Source organism: Seriola dumerili, unplaced genomic scaffold, assembly GCF_002260705.1.
Source record: "Seriola dumerili isolate Sdu_G_001 unplaced genomic scaffold, Sdu_1.0 BDQW01000258.1, whole genome shotgun sequence".
In the NCBI taxonomy this organism is placed as follows: Eukaryota; Metazoa; Chordata; class Actinopteri; order Carangiformes; family Carangidae; genus Seriola; species Seriola dumerili.
In genome coordinates, this window is record NW_019174513.1 from 186,127 (window position 1) to 203,952 (window position 17,826).

General features: G+C 41.4%; 1 protein-coding gene across 1 annotated transcript in view; it reads right to left on the reverse strand.

Moving 5' to 3' along the window:
* Window positions 1-6,276: 6,276 nt before the first annotated feature.
* The window catches only part of LOC111230153 (ephrin-A4-like), a 35,167-nt gene continuing 23,617 nt past the window's right edge, over window positions 6,277-17,826 (reverse strand). Inside the window, exons 3-5 of the mRNA XM_022756760.1 lie at window positions 15,083-15,151; window positions 8,832-8,858; window positions 6,277-8,014 (exon numbers count right to left, since the gene is read on the reverse strand). Coding sequence (XP_022612481.1) covers window positions 7,920-8,014; window positions 8,832-8,858; window positions 15,083-15,151 — 191 coding nt within the window. The 3' untranslated portion in view covers window positions 6,277-7,919. The remainder of the gene's footprint in view (window positions 8,015-8,831; window positions 8,859-15,082; window positions 15,152-17,826) is intronic.

The following is a 17,826-nucleotide window of genomic DNA, read 5'->3' on the forward strand; positions in this document are numbered from 1 at the left end:
CTAATGGTTTCTTTAAATCATTTAGGCCCAAAGAGGTAAAAGTATCCAATGTTTTATGAAAAAGAAACGATAGAGAAAAATGTAGCAGAACTTTCCTTTTTCTTGTATCCAACTCTATTAATCATCTCAGAGTCCCTCAGGGCTGACCCTTAGGTGGGAATCAAGGGGCTAAACTCCCTGGATGTATTACTTGGATGCCTTGGAGTATTACAATACAGTATTGCCAACATAATAATATATCAGTGACAAGGATTATGTTTCTGTATAATCAGTACTTTTACTTTTCATACTTTAACTACATTTTCCTTATTCTATATTATTTTATATGCCTGCAGTATTTTAACACTGTACTACAAGGATACCAGGAACACTAAATTAGTTTGGACATTTGTATGATATCTGTCTGCAGTTTATTACTTCTGTCCTTTGGTCCCATTGTCTTCCACTGTTTCATCTTCATCCTCTTTCAGTTGTCACTCCATCATTCTCTCTTGCCTGTTTCATCCTTCGTGCCTGTTTTGGATTCACCATTGTGTCCACTGTAGTTGTCATGCCACTTCCTTCCTCACTGCCTTTCCTCTGTGCTATAACTATATTTTTGTTCCGTTTTTCTTATGAATTCTTGAGTTTTGAATTTAACCTGAAGGACTGAGTCAGAAAAACAACCACGGTGACATAGTGGGAGGATATGGGTACTGACTTCCAGGGGTCTAGAACTGTCTGGACTAAAATACTTTTCTCTGTGTGTGGTCTTCAGCTGCATATTTATGAATATGTTAGGGTTTTTTTTTTTTATTTCATACTGCTCTGCTTTTGAAACTTGGTTTGTTGTTAAATCTACAAAACTGCAAACAAAACATTCTTGAAATTCTGATACAGCAACTTCTGTGTCATCTGAGACAAAGTGGAACAAGCAGGAATAAAAAGTGGCTATTTTTCTCCCCCTCCTGTGCATATTTAAACTTAATTGGTTCTCCAAAGACAGATTTTGGTTCGGCTGGTGGAAGTAAGATCAGAGCAACCACTTAAGGTGATGTGAGGATAAGAACAAGTCGGGTGATCAGAGTTACCCCCTGTGCATTAGGCCCATAATTCCTTGCTGCACTCTCAATACACTCCAGCGTTTCTGTCCAAATCTCCCAGGTGGGACAGAGTTATACCCGAATCCACAGAGCTAACGGAGTGTGTGATATGGACTCAGCATGACTTAAGATCACACTTGGCGTGACTTTGTACAAAAACATGTGACAAGCTTTGATATCGGAGTGAACTATCCATTTCAGATGCTCATAGATGTGAGCCTGCCTCGGTGACTGTGATGCTTTTCTCTAAAGGAATATGTTCCTAATCCAATTCCTCAGCAGTTCCTGCAGTGTAAAACGAGACTTGAAGCAGCATGAGACAGCAATTCAGGCGATGTCCTAGGAGGGATGCTTAACACAGAGGATGAATAGACACTCCATTGTCAGAAAGCATCAGGAGAGAAGGGAGACCCTTGAGTCTATGCAAATTACCAACCCATCTGCATGTAAAGCCAACCGACCAGAACACGGAAAATAGGATGTTCGGTATCAAAGTGTCACACATTAAACGTGGATGAAAGTAAGAGAGAAAGAAAGGAAAGGGAGGGAGGAATGAAGAAGGAGGCTCCTTCGCTTGCTGCCATGTGAAGTGTGACTGACTTAGCTCGTTTGTGTCTGGTGTTGGTGTGTTCAAATAAAAGCCAGTCTAATAATCCTAAGTTTGTCACAGCTCGCAGTCCGGTACACAGAACCAAGACCCCCTGCCCGTAGCCGCACACATGGGATGCATTCAAAAAATGCCTTTCACACAGCGGGCTCGCTTTAACGTAAAGGGCCGGGGTCTGTGAAGCTTCAACCAGCATGCTGAAAACTGATGAGAAAAATTCAGCTCAGCTCAACTCAACTGGAGCTCATTTGCACTCAACAGCCATAACTTAAACATGGAGCAGGGTGTTAGAAAGATGAGAGATGTTTAACACTAGAAAGGCCCAGTCAGAGCAACTGATTCCTGTTTTTATAGATTAAGGATGGATTTTAAACATTCAGAAAGTCCTTCCATGACTTTCCTGAGACCAATTTTCTGCACAAATCAATGTTAAATATTCAAAATCAGGCACGGAAATGGTATCTATCTCTGTTTACCTCCTTCAGATGACATCTTGTTCATCTCTTCAGTATCAAAACATAGTGCTTGAAATGTTTTTCAGAGTGTCAGAAATTTTGAAATGAATGGTTATGAATGAGAAAGTGTGAAGTTAAGCCATCATACTGTCTGTAAAGGTTGGCATATTAACTGATATATCTGTTGACAAGCGCTCTCTTGAGCTAAACATCAAAACAGCTAATGTGTGTGTTTAAGTGGGTCCATCCGTGTTTATCACCATTTGTGTGACACGCTGCAAGCGCCTGCTTCATGAGCATATCGCAGAAATAATTACACTGTTATTGGCTATACTTGACACATGTAAAGGATGTGGAAAAGAGTATGACATAAGCATACCCGGTTGGTTTAGACTTTATTTAGCACAAACATACTCTACTTACACCCAAAGAGGAAATAAAAACCCTGACTATTATTCATAACCTGGAAATTAAATAGCACACCAATTCATCAAGACTAGAAAATTATTCAATGAAAATCCTCAGAGGCTTTTGCACCCCTCACACACAAAAAAACATTAAGCAACATATGAAAACTGGTGAGGAACCATATATTTTTAATGCTTCTAACAGAGCTCTCATTGTAAACAGTGCAGTAAATCACCTTATATAAAGTGTAGGGTTCATAAAAAAAATCAATATCATTCAGAAAAAAACGTATTTCTCCAGAGCTGAGTGCGTTGTGATGTGACAGCTGCAGTGAAGAGTACGTGTATGCAGATGTGTTATCTGTTTCATATTATTTTCTTTCTATAATTTTGTTTGTGCGGCTCCAGCTGTTTTAGGTCTGTATATATGTGAGGTAAAGTGTGGTGTTACTATTGATCAGCTCTGAGGGCCATTGAAAATGCTCCTAAATTTGTCACTGGCAACACAAGCGAAGTGAAACCTCTCAGAATAATAAGGGAGGATATTCTCGGGTGGAATTTTGAAAGTAGTGGGTCTTACTGTTATAACCCACTTCACAGATTTAGCATCTTAAGTCCGTTTTTTTACCCTCCACTGCGTAAAGGGTCAGATATTCACCTTGGGAAATAGAAACTGCATCTGATTATAAAGTATTGAAAAAGTAGACGCAATATGTGCAAGAGATGTCAAGTGACATTATGCTGATTGGTGGAGACTTTACCACAGTCCTTGATCCTGATCTTGTGGAGGGCTCTTTTTCAGAACTATATAATAAAACACAGAAGAGCTGAGACGTTACCTAGAGGAGTAAATAACACTTAATGCTGCCTAGAGATCTGCACGCAACAGCAAAACACTTTTCCTGTTCACAGAGCTTCTGCTCTCTCCTCGCTGGAAGATGCAATGTTTTACATCCAGAGCTGTGAGATTGAGAGGTCACAGGATTTCAGCCCCATTTCCTGATGCAAAAAGGTTTGAGGAAGTTGACGGATGTGGACAGTAAAGGGCAGAAATGACAACTAAAGATTAGATTAGTGAGCTGGAAAGATCAGTGGAGCTTCAATTACATTTATAGACCCATCTCAGTGAAAACTTTCAAAGTAGTACTTTGATAGTAGTAAAGAAGCTTCAACAGCTCCATAAATAAATACAGTATCTTAACAAGTTAAAGCTGGACTAAAATAACAAATTTAAGGTACAGTGTTTCATGACAGTGGTTCAGTGCTGGCTGCATTCTATATATTGATGAAGGCTTCTAACAACAGGATGCCTAAAGAAAACCAGCTTGGCCTTCCATCACTTCACTGCCCAGAGGATATAAAGTATATTTAGTGGATGCTGCGACTTCAATTAGACAATAATCACAACAACAAAAAAAACAATTAAACAATTAATTCAAAACCTCGAAACACATTTTTTTTTTATCAGAGACCTCATGATCTTATTCTCCAAAGTATTGTGAAGGACGCTTCCTGCAGCAGGGGTGCCGTCTCTCACCTCACCTCAGTTCACCCTGGTTCTGCAACATGTGAAATACACTCTGGTCAGGAGTCACAACTAGACTGCGGCTACTGATCGAGGCGTTGATTGCATAGTGACAGACGGTTAACTGTGAAAAACATTGTTCCAAAATTCTAGGAAAGGCTTGTGAAGCATGTGTCCGATACGTCTACGCACTTCTGAACAAAAGAAGAAACATGGACCACGGTACCTGCAGTGATTTGAAAAACTACACCAGATATGATTCACTGTTGACAAATGAAATACATAATTATTTGAATTACAAATATAAAAAGGGTCACTATATGCTGACTAATAGTGTGCTCTTTAAGAAACATGTCCTTAATTCAAAATGGATGCGAATTGTTACACAAATGATGGTAAGACTGAAAGGAAAATAAGCATTGTTTGTTTCCATTAATAGCCAGTGTTTTGTATTTCTGAAGACGTAATCAACACCAGCAATCCGAGCCTTAGATATTCAGCCGAGGTGCAATTAAATATAGGCCAACTAGTGGCTACAGACCCTGCTGTGTTGAAATTTGATAGAGTGTAATTACAGTGTAATTTGTGGAGAAGAGATCTGCAGTATGGATATGCTGTATGGAATCTTTTTTTCCTTGTCAGACAGTTAAAAAACTAAATTTGTCGCGCCTGAAATTGTTTACGATCACAGTCGTACCAGAAAGCCTCAGAGGAAACTTTGACGTGGGATTTTCATGATATTCTAAACTTAGGTAACATCTGTCCATAATTATGACGTTTATTTCTGAGGGTGAGTTCAGCTCCGGCTTTAGTAGCCTACATCAGCACGCAGTAGAATTGTAGCAAACATCAACATTGTCAAGTACGAAAAATGTCTGAAAATATGAGAATTTTTTGGTATAATTGTTTGAGCATTTCCTGTCAGGAATCAAAGGCAAAAAAAAAAAAACATTAAAAACTTCTCTATCACACTGTTACATAAAGGCTTTGGTCTGTGCATGCTCTTGCTGGAGTAAACAGCCGTACAGTTTTAACACCCGCAAGAGGGGAGTGGACTGCTGCTGCTTTTAACATCCTTTTCCCTTTTTACACCAATCTAAAAGTATCCCTGTCCTCCCGCTGGTTTCACTATGCTCACTTCATCATTCACAATGGAAAAAGAATGAGAACATGGGCTCTGGAAATGTATATGTGAAGGTCAAAATCAAAGCCAGTTCATAACAACATGCCTCAACAGTGACAAACATGTCATCAGAAGAGATCATAAACCATGAAATAGGAGCATTAGCCCTATTATCCAGGAAATTGCCTTTCTGGCTTCACAAGAGGCTCTACATTACAGCCTATATAAATGGAAATGCATTTACAGCTTATTTGGATGTACACTTCTATATTTAAAACAAGAAAACCCCAAAAAACATCTCATCTTGCTCCGTATTCAACCTCAGTCCTGTGTTTAGTGAAAATAAATACAGTGACTACTTTAAGGTCGATGTATTGGCAATGATGCTTCAGGGTCTATTAATACTGGGAGTCTATTGGGTATCTGAGTCTTATCAGGCTTTGGCTGCACATAGATAAAAACTCAGCTCAATATTCCACTAGGCTACTCACATTACAATGGCCTCTTACACCACAAGGTCATCTCAAGTCCCTGTAGTCTCCTTATCTCCATACTCCTGTGTCTTACACTGGATGTGTGTGTTCCACAAATAAAGCCATGTGTACATGTATGTATGTTTGCGTGTGTGTGTGTGTGTGTGTGTGTGTGTGTGTGTGTTTGCCGTCACTGAGACCTGCGGTTGCATAAAACATCAATACGTTCAAAAGTTAAATGATGATCGACTCAAAGTGTTTTAATGCAATCATATTTATCTTGTTGTCTTGCCACGTAAAAAAGGCTCAGATTGCAGTTGGCTCTTCACAGAAGACGCTACATTCTTCACTAAAATGTGAAAGCAGAACACATTAGACACACACATAAACAAATCAAACACAAATTCCTAGTAGTACATGATTGTAAAAATCTACATCACTGAAATTATTTAACACATTTTCAAAAATTGGTTTTATCACCCATTTAGGAAATTAACGTAATAACAACAACAACAATGACAACAACAACAACAACAACAACAACAACAACAACAACAACAACAACAACAACAACAACAACAACAACAACAACAACAACAACAACGGCCTGACGGGTGTGATTTGAGGAAAAAAATATATTAAGTGCTAACAATGTAGTTTTTTTTTTTTTTAACGACAGAGTAAACTTTACAATTAACCTGTTATTTTCTGAGCTCATGTCTCTCAAACATTTCTGTAGAAATAATCATGTAACTTTATAAATATACAAACTTCATTTAATTTCAATGAAAAATACACACATATATTATATCCAATTTCAATTAAAAAAAATCTGGAAAATTAATATGTAATCCATTATGATATTGTTTCTTAATCAATGACAGTCAATTAGTAATTTCTATTTTAAAAAAAAAAAAAAAAAAATTGGGGAAAAAAAGGAAATGAATTCCATCATCAAATCCTTTAACTTTGGAAACTACATTGTAGCAAAGTATATAGAAAATAAACCTGTAAATCCATATATACCCAGAGTATAAATCATGGTTTGTGTCTGTAAAAAAAGTAATTTTTGCCTGAATTTAGCTTAAATATCAGATCAGTTCTCACTAAAACATTGGATTATATAGTTAATACATCTCATTGTGCAGAATATATTAACTATACAGCAAAACCTAAAAAAAAAAAAGGATCCTGCGTATAAAAGAACAACAAAAGGAACAAAAAGCTCGTGTGCATATCTGTACACCTGGTACAGGAGCATCAACCATGCTGATGCTCTCTGTTTACCCATAAACCCCCCTGTTATGCGCTTTATTCTGAAAGCAGAGAGAGGGGTGGGGAGGCAGAACAACAGTGGGTTCAATCAGAGAGGAACAAACTTAGTCTCAGGTCCCAGTATAACCATACAGCACCAGAATCCAGCATTCAGTTCCTGGGTGTATGGCCAGCCCAGTCCAATTCCAGTTAAACCAGTTTAATCCCAGTAGGGGGCGCAGCAGCCTAGCCTGACTATTCCAGAATATTCCCCATTTCCTCCTAAAACACTTTTTTTTCCCTCAGAAAATCTACTTAGTTATACAAATTAAACACATTTATCATACTCTGATGCAAATTGGGCAGTTGTAAAATGAGTTAAGTTATTGTTGTCTGCCCATATACAGCATGTCGGAAAAGAAAAAAAGTCACCAGCCAAGTGACTGACCTCCACCCTGAGCCACTCAGTGCAGTAGTATGTGTTTATTTGGCCAATTTTCAACTGGAGGCAGATTCTCAAAAAGAAGCAAATGCACCTAAATAAGTAGAAAATGAGAAATAGAATGAGAAACACGGATGAAAAAGTCAGAAAACTTTGTTGGAACAAATCCAGACAGACTCATTGTTCTCCTGGCAGAGGAGTGGGATATGACTAGGCCTATAGCTTTATGTGTAATATTCTGCGCTACTACTTACACAACAGGTAGGAGAAGAAAATAACAAGAAATGAATCACTGTGATTCGGCGCGTCAGACCCTGAGTCACTGTGGCCCCATTTTGGAGAAGACACCCGATTCTTTCTGGAATTTCACAGGTAAAAAAAACAAAAAAAAAAAACAGCCACAAGGTAATATCTGTCATTTGCAATAGCTTAGCATAGATTGCATTGTGTCATTCACTGTCTGAGCATTAGATTGCATTGTGTACTTGAACGTCTGAGTAATAACTCCCGGAGAACAGGAGCGAGGTCAGCGGTGAGGACGGATGAGGAGATCAGGTGGTAGTCAGCAGGAGGAGGGCGAGGATGAGGAGGAGGAGTGGAAGTGAAGCTGTCCTCAGTGAGCAGGCATTACTTTGCGGTGCAGTGTCTGAAAGACAGATGGAAACTTGAAATTAACGTATGTATGTATATACAGTATATGGCCAAAAGTATCTGGACAGGAGTTTCTTCTGATCCGAGGCTGTTCTTGAACTTTTATGCTTGGCCCACCAGCAGTTGAGGAAAATCTTAACGCTACAGTAATATTCTTGAAAACAGTCCATTTAACAGCAACAGCTTGGGGAGGGCACGTCGTCTTCCAAGTTTGGTTGGAATAACTTGATGGGCCTGAACCGAGCGCTGACCTCGACCCTGTCCAACACGCTGACTGCGTTCACATCTTATCGCCCGGCATCGGTGGCTGACCGCACTACACTGTGCTGATGCTCTTGTGGCTGAATGGGATCAGATATCTCTGCAGCCAAGTTCCAAACTCTTGTCGGAAAAAACTTCCCAGAAGAGTGGAGGCTGTTATAGCAGCGCAGCAGCCATCTCTTGCCAGAGTTTTAGCAAGAGATGTACGAGAAACATGTGTGGGTGTAATGAGTGGGTGTCCACAATCTTTGTTTGGATTGTATTTTCCATTTGATTAAATTTACTGATCGTTACTGATAAATCTGCACTGGTTTAATATATGTTCTCATTTCTCATTTTCATCTTCTCCCATATAATGTGCCGTATTCTTGGTCCTGCAACAACTGCTATAACCAGTTAATGAACTAAAGCCCTTTTGAACTTGAAGGAAAAAGAGAGGAGACACAGAGATGACACATATACACTACCATCAAAAGATATGTAACCATGCAGACATGGTATTTAGATTCGTAAGATTAAGAAAACATTGCGTTTAAAATGTTGCATCTCACCTTGTATTTGTTTTGAACCCTCAGATGCTGTAATAGCAGAGAGAGAGAGAGAGAGAGAGAGAGAGAGAGAGAGAGAGAGAGAGAGAGAGAGAAGATTTAGATAAAGTTGAGGCAAAGAAACAAGTTGCTGATTAGTCATTTTTGCATGCTTAACTTTCTCAATAAAGCTGCTGCTTTGTGGAACAAAAGGAGAAAGAAACAGACAAATGACCAGGGGAAGGTATTTACCATTACTCAAAGCCTAATGCCATGAAAAATGAGTACTGACTGGCTGTGCAACCCTAAATATGTCCCCTATGCAAATTCTCTTAAAGGTCGGATAAAAAAAGAGCTTGAGAAGCATGGCAACAGGAAAAGATAGTGTTATGTAAATTAGGAAGAGTAAGAATGATCGAGATTATACAGAGGGGATACAGGAAATGAAAAAGAAAGGGGGGGAAAAAAACACAAGAAAATTCAAAATGACAGAGCGAAACCAAGAAGTGGACAGAAGATGAAAGGAAAAGCAGTGGAGACTCGAGTGAGAAAGTACGGTGAAAAAAAGAAGGTTGGAAAGATTGAAACAAGGTCAGACAGAGAGAAAAGGGAGGGAGAGAAAGAGACGGGATAGGGGGGTGTTTGTGTCTGGGCGTCACTCTCTCAGCAGGGGGCGGACTAAAAGGAAATAATGGAGGGAAGGATGGAGGGATGGTAGGATGGAGGGATAGGGAGGGGTGGGAGAGAGCTGGAGGGAGAGAGAGAGAGAGAGAGAGAGAGGGAGGAAAAGGACAAAAAAAAAATACAGGTGTAGTGAGACTATCAAGCGGAAACGGTTAAACCTCCTCAGAAAGACGAGGCGCCATGTAACATCGGTGAGAGAGGACAGGAGGGTCAGGAAGCAGGGATGAGGCTGCACAATTGCACCTGTTATTAAATCGATCTACAGCCTTGAGCCCACCTCTGACACCGCAACCCCGAAGACTCGCACAAACAACACGAGCATGCACCTACACACACGTGCGTATTGATGTCTCCCGGAAAACTACCACCTATCCACATCCCATAGCGATTGACTCAGATTATGAGAGAGGAAATGGGACACTCCAAACTCATCTGTTACAGTAAAGTCACTCACACCCACACACACGCACAGAGAGAGAGAGAGAGAGAGAGAGAGAGAGAGAAAGAGAGAGAGAGGATTCATTAAATGAGGGCTTGGCAGAGAAACACAGTGTTTGTCTGTAATATCCGTCTTGTACCTACAGGTCTCTGCAACAACATGTCGCTCCGACAAGACATGAGCCACTAAATTACTCCCAGGTTCTGTAGAACTAACGACCATCTACGGGTTAACGAAGCATTAAATAGCATGCTGAGTCTGGGCCTCTCACTGGGCTGCTGTGTGTGTGTGTGTGTGTGTGTGTGTGTGTGTATGTGTGTACGTGTGTGTGTCTATGTGAGCGTTTGTAGGAAAAATCAAAAATCAAGCAAAAAAGAATAATGCTCAAACATGTCATGGTTTGTATCGCGCCGCCGTACTTCCACAAAATAAAACTAAATATCATGTGCACGGTCTCAATTTTTTTTTTTTAAAATTAAAAATGTATTTCTGCTATTGTGACATATTTTCATGTAATTTAACGACTAAAAAATATGTATCAATTAGTCATCCTTTCAAGTTCAAATTGTGTTGATAAAAAAAGCATAAAAATGTGTATATTTTTTAGCATTTCAACATAAATCATTTTAAAATCAATTAAAAACTTAAAAAATGATTTACTTTTCTGATTGTAGCCATTTTGGATGCAGAAAACGTATTTTATGGTATTTTGTAAAAAAAAAAAAAAAAAGAATTTCTATACGACAATCAGAAATATGTTTTTAAATCAGACTTGTAATTCACTATGCTCAGGGTGAACTGTACTGTACACTGTCAGTTAGCGCGTGTGTGTAACGCCACAGCGCGGTTCCAAACTAAAATGTGCTCCTGTTACATGCCTTGTGTTTACCCGACTGTGTGTGATATGTGTGTTTTGATCTGACTTTAATCAAGTCATTTGTGCGAGAAAAAAAAAAAAAAAGAAAAAAAAAAAGAAAAACTGAAAACTGAGGACACGCGTTTGTGTCAACATCTTAATTTTGGTCATGGCGAGCTCCGCCACAAAATGGCGTCCATGGTGGCGTGACTGCAAGAGCAGCGTCTTCTCTGCACTGCAGTCAGAAACGTGCAGCATGTGTAACTGTACATGCACAACTATGGCTAAGAGTGTGTGTGTGTGTGTGTGCATGAGTGAGTGTGTGTGTGTGTGTGTCTCCAGTCGGCAGAACGCCCCACTGCAGAGACAGACACCATCCCACCTCTTCTCTCATTCCGCCATTTTACACACGCAGGAGCTAATGCTAACCAACTCTGACTGTTAACACTTCAGTCAAAGCGAAAAATGAAGCTAAAATTGCGAAAAACAGAAAAAACAGCAAATGAGAGCGCAAATCGATGAAAGTGGTTCAAGTCAAATTTTAGGTGACGAGTTCGGGATTCGAGAGAGCTCGAATGGGCAAGTGGTGTGTGTGTGTGTGTGTGTATTCAAGTTTTGTCCTTGTGTGTATCGAGTTCAGAGGGTACAAAGGTATTTGGGCGAGAGTGGAGGGGGTAGGAGGGCAGCGATGTAAGAAATGTCTAAAAAAAAAAAATAAAAAAAATAGCAGGAAAAAAGGGGAGAGAGTAAGTGGGGAAAATGGTGAAGCTCTGCAAACTGAAATGAATGCAATAGACTACTCACAGCGGGGGAACGACGGGAAAAAAAAGGGAAGAGAGACGGAGAGAGAAAGGGAATCAATTAGAGAGAGAGGGAAGTTGGTCTATAATGGATTCTCGCAGTAGGACGGCTAAAAAAGAGAAAGACAGAAAGGCAGAGCGACAAGGAGAACAGGAGAGATAAACACAACAGGAGGAGTTTTAAGAAGTTGCAGTAAAAAAAGAAAAAAAAAAAGAAAAGAAAAAAGAATAAGGTAAGTATGGAGTGAGAGGCGAAACGAGCCAGTGAAAGATGCAATAGAGGGCTGCAGGGTGCCGGAGATTTCACATGACACCAGTCTGCTGATGCCGATTCACAGCCTTGTTTTCTGATGCAACACAGGCTCAAGCACCTTTCAGCAAAGCCGCTGTCTCTGGCGTGATTCATGGCAGCGTTGAGCTCAAATAAACATCACATCACCACACACATCACTATGCCCAAAAAAACATAACCAACACCGAAGTAACCAAAAACAAAACCTGCTTTACAATACTGCGAGCAACAACCAGGACGGGAAAACAAGTAACATCAGAGCGAGGCACACGTTCTCTCTCTCTCTCTCTCACACACACACACACACACACACACACACACACAGACACATACACACACACACACACACACACACACACACACAGACACATACACACACACACACACACACACACACACACACAGACACATACACACACACACACACACACACACACACACACAGACACATACACACACACACACACACACACACACACACACATACAGACACAGACACATACACAGGATGTCATTAGGAGCCTCCTGCGTCACTGCATCTGTCCTGCCTGGTTTGTTGTGTTCTTGGGTTAAATTAAGGCGATAAACACACACATTCACACACTGGAGAGGAGACCGAGGGACCGGTGAGTGGAAGCTGACCTTGGAGCAATGACAGCGTACCTGACGGACCCTCTCACTGTCACCACTCTGTCCTTCAGACCAGTGTGAGGCAGGTGTGTGTGTGTGTGTGTGTGTGTGTATGTGCTCGCTGATAATTAATTCAAACACCCACAACAGGGCATCCCCGCATTGGATCTACCTTTTAATCACACGAGCTGCTTTCTGGGGAAAAAACTAAAAGTTTTGGGAGTTGGGGAGAGAAGAAGGGAGGGAGGCGCTCGGTTTGAAGTTTAGATAAGAGACGGGATATAGCTGAAGGACGAGAGCTTCCATCACCGAGGGCCCCACACACACACACACACTCTCTCTCTCTCTCTCACACAGAGTACACAGGCATGGAGCGTCCTGCTGCCATGGTACCTGTCAGATAAAAGGGAACCTGAGCAGGAAGGAACCAGGGAGTATGTGAGGTGTTACCACAGGGAACAAAACAACAACAGCTGTGGTAAACCGCCACTAATGGACAGTCAGAGAGAGGGAGAGAGAGAGAGAGAAAGAAAGAGAGAGAGAGAGAGAGACCCTCCAACTCTCCTTCATCTCCCCTCTCATCCATCTCATTCGCTCTCTTCTCTCCGGCCTCATGTGCTCTCATCCCGCCGCGCCCGCCGCACAGCGTGCGCACGGCAGAGATGGAGCGGAGAAACGGGGAGAGGGGAGTCGGTGAATAACTGTAAAACAGATATGGAGATACAACAAAGAGATAGAGAAGACACAGGAAAGGTGGAGGAGCTGGGGGTGTGGAGGCGGAGTCAGAGGGGGAGGGAGGAGGAAGTCTAAGAGACTGCCATGGATGGTGCCTAGATTAGTTTTGCTCCAGTAGTGAAAGATCATAAAAAATGAGGAAGGGAGGAGAGAGCTGAGGAGACAGAGAGAAGGGGAGGATTAGTGCCACTTCAGGAATGACAGAAGAGTAGAAAGAAAGAGCGGGAGGCTGAAGTGGAGGAGGAGGGAGGGGTGGGGGGTAAAATACAAGGAGAGGGAGATCCTGAAATTTAGTTGGGATTAGTTTTGGTTAAGGGACAGGATGAGAGGGAGGGAAGAGAGACAAAACAGAGAATCCGAAACAGAAGATGGAAGTATGTGCATCTTTGTAGGTGGAAGTCTCTTCACTGTAAAGGGTTTTAACAGTAAAGTCAAGTATGTGTGTGTGTGCACATGTGTGTGAGTGTGAGTGTGTGTGTGTGTGTGTGTGTGTGTGTGTGTGTGTGTGTGTGTGTGTGTGTGTGCGCGTGTGGGTGCATGCATAATCCAGGTGATTTCAAATATTTTGATTAATTCTGGCTCAGATAGGCAGATCTGGGAATACTGTCAGAAGGTCAAGACTACATTAGCATTTTCTCACTGAACAGCTATCTGTGGTATTTCTAATTAATGACAGCAGGATAATTAACACATGAAAAAAGTCATCAGCCTTCACTCTGGTAATAACGCAGCAAATTACTCCCCGTCTCGCGCCGGAACAGTGATGGCATTTAAGAATTCATTCGAGACGGATGGGACTCTTTTTATTCCAGATTTTAATATTTTTTTTCCCCCTTTATGCTAAACTGACACAAATGTAATCATGGTGGCAGGATTGGGAGATATTTGCAAGATGACATGTAGGAAATTAGTGAATACTTCTCACACGCATGTGCAAAGACACACAACCCTGCGACCAGTTTCCCTGGAAAGAAAAAAAAAGTGTGCGTTAGTTCAGGCTGGGACAGCACGACAAGCCCCCTGCAGATAGCACTGGGATGGGAACTGGGACAGACGTCTCAGACACACGCGCGCACACACACACACACACACACACACACACACACACACGCATATTTGTACAAATTAAACCGCCAGAGAACACACGCAAAGCCCCATAGACGCATGCAGGAGTGCACAAAAACACCAAGTGCACAGAAACAAAACTGGTCATACACATAGAAATGCCCTATCTCTCTCACACACACAAACACAAACACAAACACACACACACACACACACACACACCAACAACTGTACAGGGATTCCCACAGTGACTGGGCAACATTCCCAACCGGAATGGACAGCTCACTGGACTGGAAGACTAACGTTACTCCAGGCGGGCTCTGGATTAGATCAACTCTGGGAATTTCACACTGGGACAGAGAGATGGAGAGAGGGAGAATGAGGAAGACAAGGAGGCAAAAAAGAAAAAAGAAAAAGAAAAGAGTGACAGTGACTGGGTGGGAGCAGAAGAAAGATGTGCTTTAGAGGGAAGGAATGCTTAAATAAACCCTTGATCCAATTAGGTTTAAAAGCCAATGTGGACAGAAGAGTGGAGTTTATGTAGTTTATAAAAAAAGATGTAAGACTCAATTTAATGCAAAAAAAATTAAAAATTAGAGATTTAGTGAGAGTTGGTGACAAAGAAAGAGGGAAACAGCAGGAATAATAGCGGGATAAGTAACATCATGTTATAAAGCCCTGATAGCAGAGATGTGAGAGGCACAGAGAGGAGTCTCTTGGTGTACAAAGGGAAAGCATGAAAGGAAGAACAGATGAAAAGAGGAGTGTACTCACTGGGCTCACAGCACACGGTGACACGCAACTTCATACATGGCAGAAGAGGGCCTTCATCTGTGGGTAGAGCTGGAAAGAACAAGAAGGGGAAGATGTAAATAAGCCGCTCGTTTATTAAACCCAATTAACAGTTAGCAGTAGTTAAAACGCTAATGTGTCAAATAAAAAGAGAAATTTGCCCATGCTGAATAAAATCCTTTCCGTCAAATCTGCTCTTTGAGAACTCTCCTGCCGCTTGAAGAATTCTTATGATAAGCAGAACAACAAGTTTGCTTCTTACCATATCAATACCTCATGATAGCAGTATAAAGAATTATACCATCTCCCTGTGTCACAGAGACGAGCACACATCACACTTATCTACACAACTAAATAAGAACAATAAAATAAACTATCGAGAGCGCAGCCGTAAAAGAAGGCAACAGCTCCGATATCAATTCTGATTATGGCTCACATGGGAAAACAGGCAAACATCAGCTGTATTACCTGTCAGTTTAGCATCGCTTTTACAAAACAAATCTGTCTGGAAACTGCAGTAAAAAGGCTTTATATCTGAATAATTCACAAACAGCTGCTAGCTCAACAGGGACCCACCACACAAGCTGAGTATATGATGGCTAACACTCTGTCTCACTTTGTATCCATAATATCAACAGATATGCTACAGCATATCATAACACTGGGAATATAGAATAAGTCAATATCTACGGTGGGCAAAAGTGTTTGGCTCACACACACACACACACACACACACACACACACACACAACACACACAATACACACAACACAAGAAAGTGGAGAAAACATCATCATCATTTTCACAGTACGTTCAGGATATTGCATTTCGAAAAAAAAAAAAAGACAGCACACCAAATCAATGAAACACCTGCATACAGAAATGCAACTTGTACACAACACAACAAGAGTAAGTTCCATCACACCAGGACGCTCGATTCGCTGAAGCTGACCACTCATCAACGATGACACACAATGAGCTAATTAAGTTATTGTTTCAGTTTGGAAAAACAAACCTTAACTAAAGGTCCACTTACTATCTCTTTGAAGAGCTTTGGACCTCATGTTATGATCAGTTTTGTCAAACTAGTCAACAACAAACTTCCACGCTTTCTCCTAGTTTAAACACTGTGATTGCATTTTTCCACAGTAGCCATTTTGACTTATCATAGCAGGAGACGAACAGGTGTAAACACGAACAATGGCTCCGCTCTATTCAAGTGTCCCAGTAAGCCGTAACAGTGTGACAGTGGGTCAGAACGAACAATACAAGGACTCTCAAACGGAATTCACCCATCATTCATTTCATTATTTACACCTGTGCTTTTCCTGCTGGGCCTACCATGTCAAAATGTCTTCTGTGAAAAACCAGAGATGCCCAACATCACTCCCTCATTCACTCATTCATTTACTGCTCATTTATTTACAACTCTACAACTCCCTATATAATATACAATCAGTAGTTTACTGTATAGTGACCTGTAAATAGAGATTTCAGACACTATTAATGGTTCAATGGTTTTGTGTCATTGCTGACAGGTGTAGTGTCACATAACATGGCAGAAAGTAGTGTACATGCCAATGCTTTTTGTTCCACTGGGCACTACAGTAGATACATATATACTCAGATTCAGAGTTTTAAATAGGGAATAATTTTGCTCTATTCCTATTTTAAAAAAAGATATCGTCTAGCATTAGCCTCAGGCTAATTACTTTTTCTGTGCGCCTTGCCGTATATCTGTATTTTCTTATGTTGACCGCATCACTGTTGACTTGCATTATAATCTGTTAATGTCGGCGTTTTATTTATTTGCAGCATTTATAAATGCAATCTATATTGCCAATGATGGTCTGTTAATTTGCTTGTGTTTTGTAGAGTCGGAGTGCTTCAAGTTCTCTCTGCTCCTGTTACTATCCCCTCAAACGGTTCCATGAGCAGCTGACTATCAGAGGATGTCAAGGTGTTTCCTGTTTGTGGGGATCCAGACATGGAGAACCACTGGGCGTTGGTCAGCGGCCCCGGGCAGTGGGTCAGAGACCAAGAGACAGTGGGTTGTCAGTGTCATAGTCTGTGGGAGCTGGAGAGAGGGGCTGAGCCCAGCTCAGACTGAGCCAACTAATGCCATTAGTGTTTCTAATACTATTGTACTGTTCTCCCAGGCTAATGCCATTATACTGTCTCCAGTGCTGTGGGCCCATTCACCACACAAACCCCAGAGCCAGACATTTGGACCAACTTTACGCCTTATCTTTGATGTGGACAAAACACACACAATCGCTCTGAGCCCGATGTGGCCCGACCGGGGGGGGGGGGGGCCCATTGTTTCGTTTCTGTGAGCTGGCCTGAGCAACCACAATAGCCCAGTGTGTGTGTGTGTGTGTGTGTGTGTACATATATACATGTGTGTGTTAGCGTGTGTGTGGAACCGTGCTCTCATGCCCTCACAATGCTCCATTGTCCTTTGGACCGCAACAGTAATTTATGTAAAGATTCTTTCTCTCCCTTCGTCTCATCCATCCCTTTTCTCCATCGCTTTTGTTGCTCTCCCTTTTCTTTCTCCGGTGTGGATTCCACTCATCTGGCCTCTCTCGTCCCCCCCCCCCCCTTCCTGTACTGTCAGACTGTGTCCATCTTTTGCTCTTTCTCTCCCTCTGTCACTCCTCCACGCTTCTCTACCTCCGTCTGCTTCTCTGCTTGCCTTTATTTCTCCTTCACTGTCGTCATGTA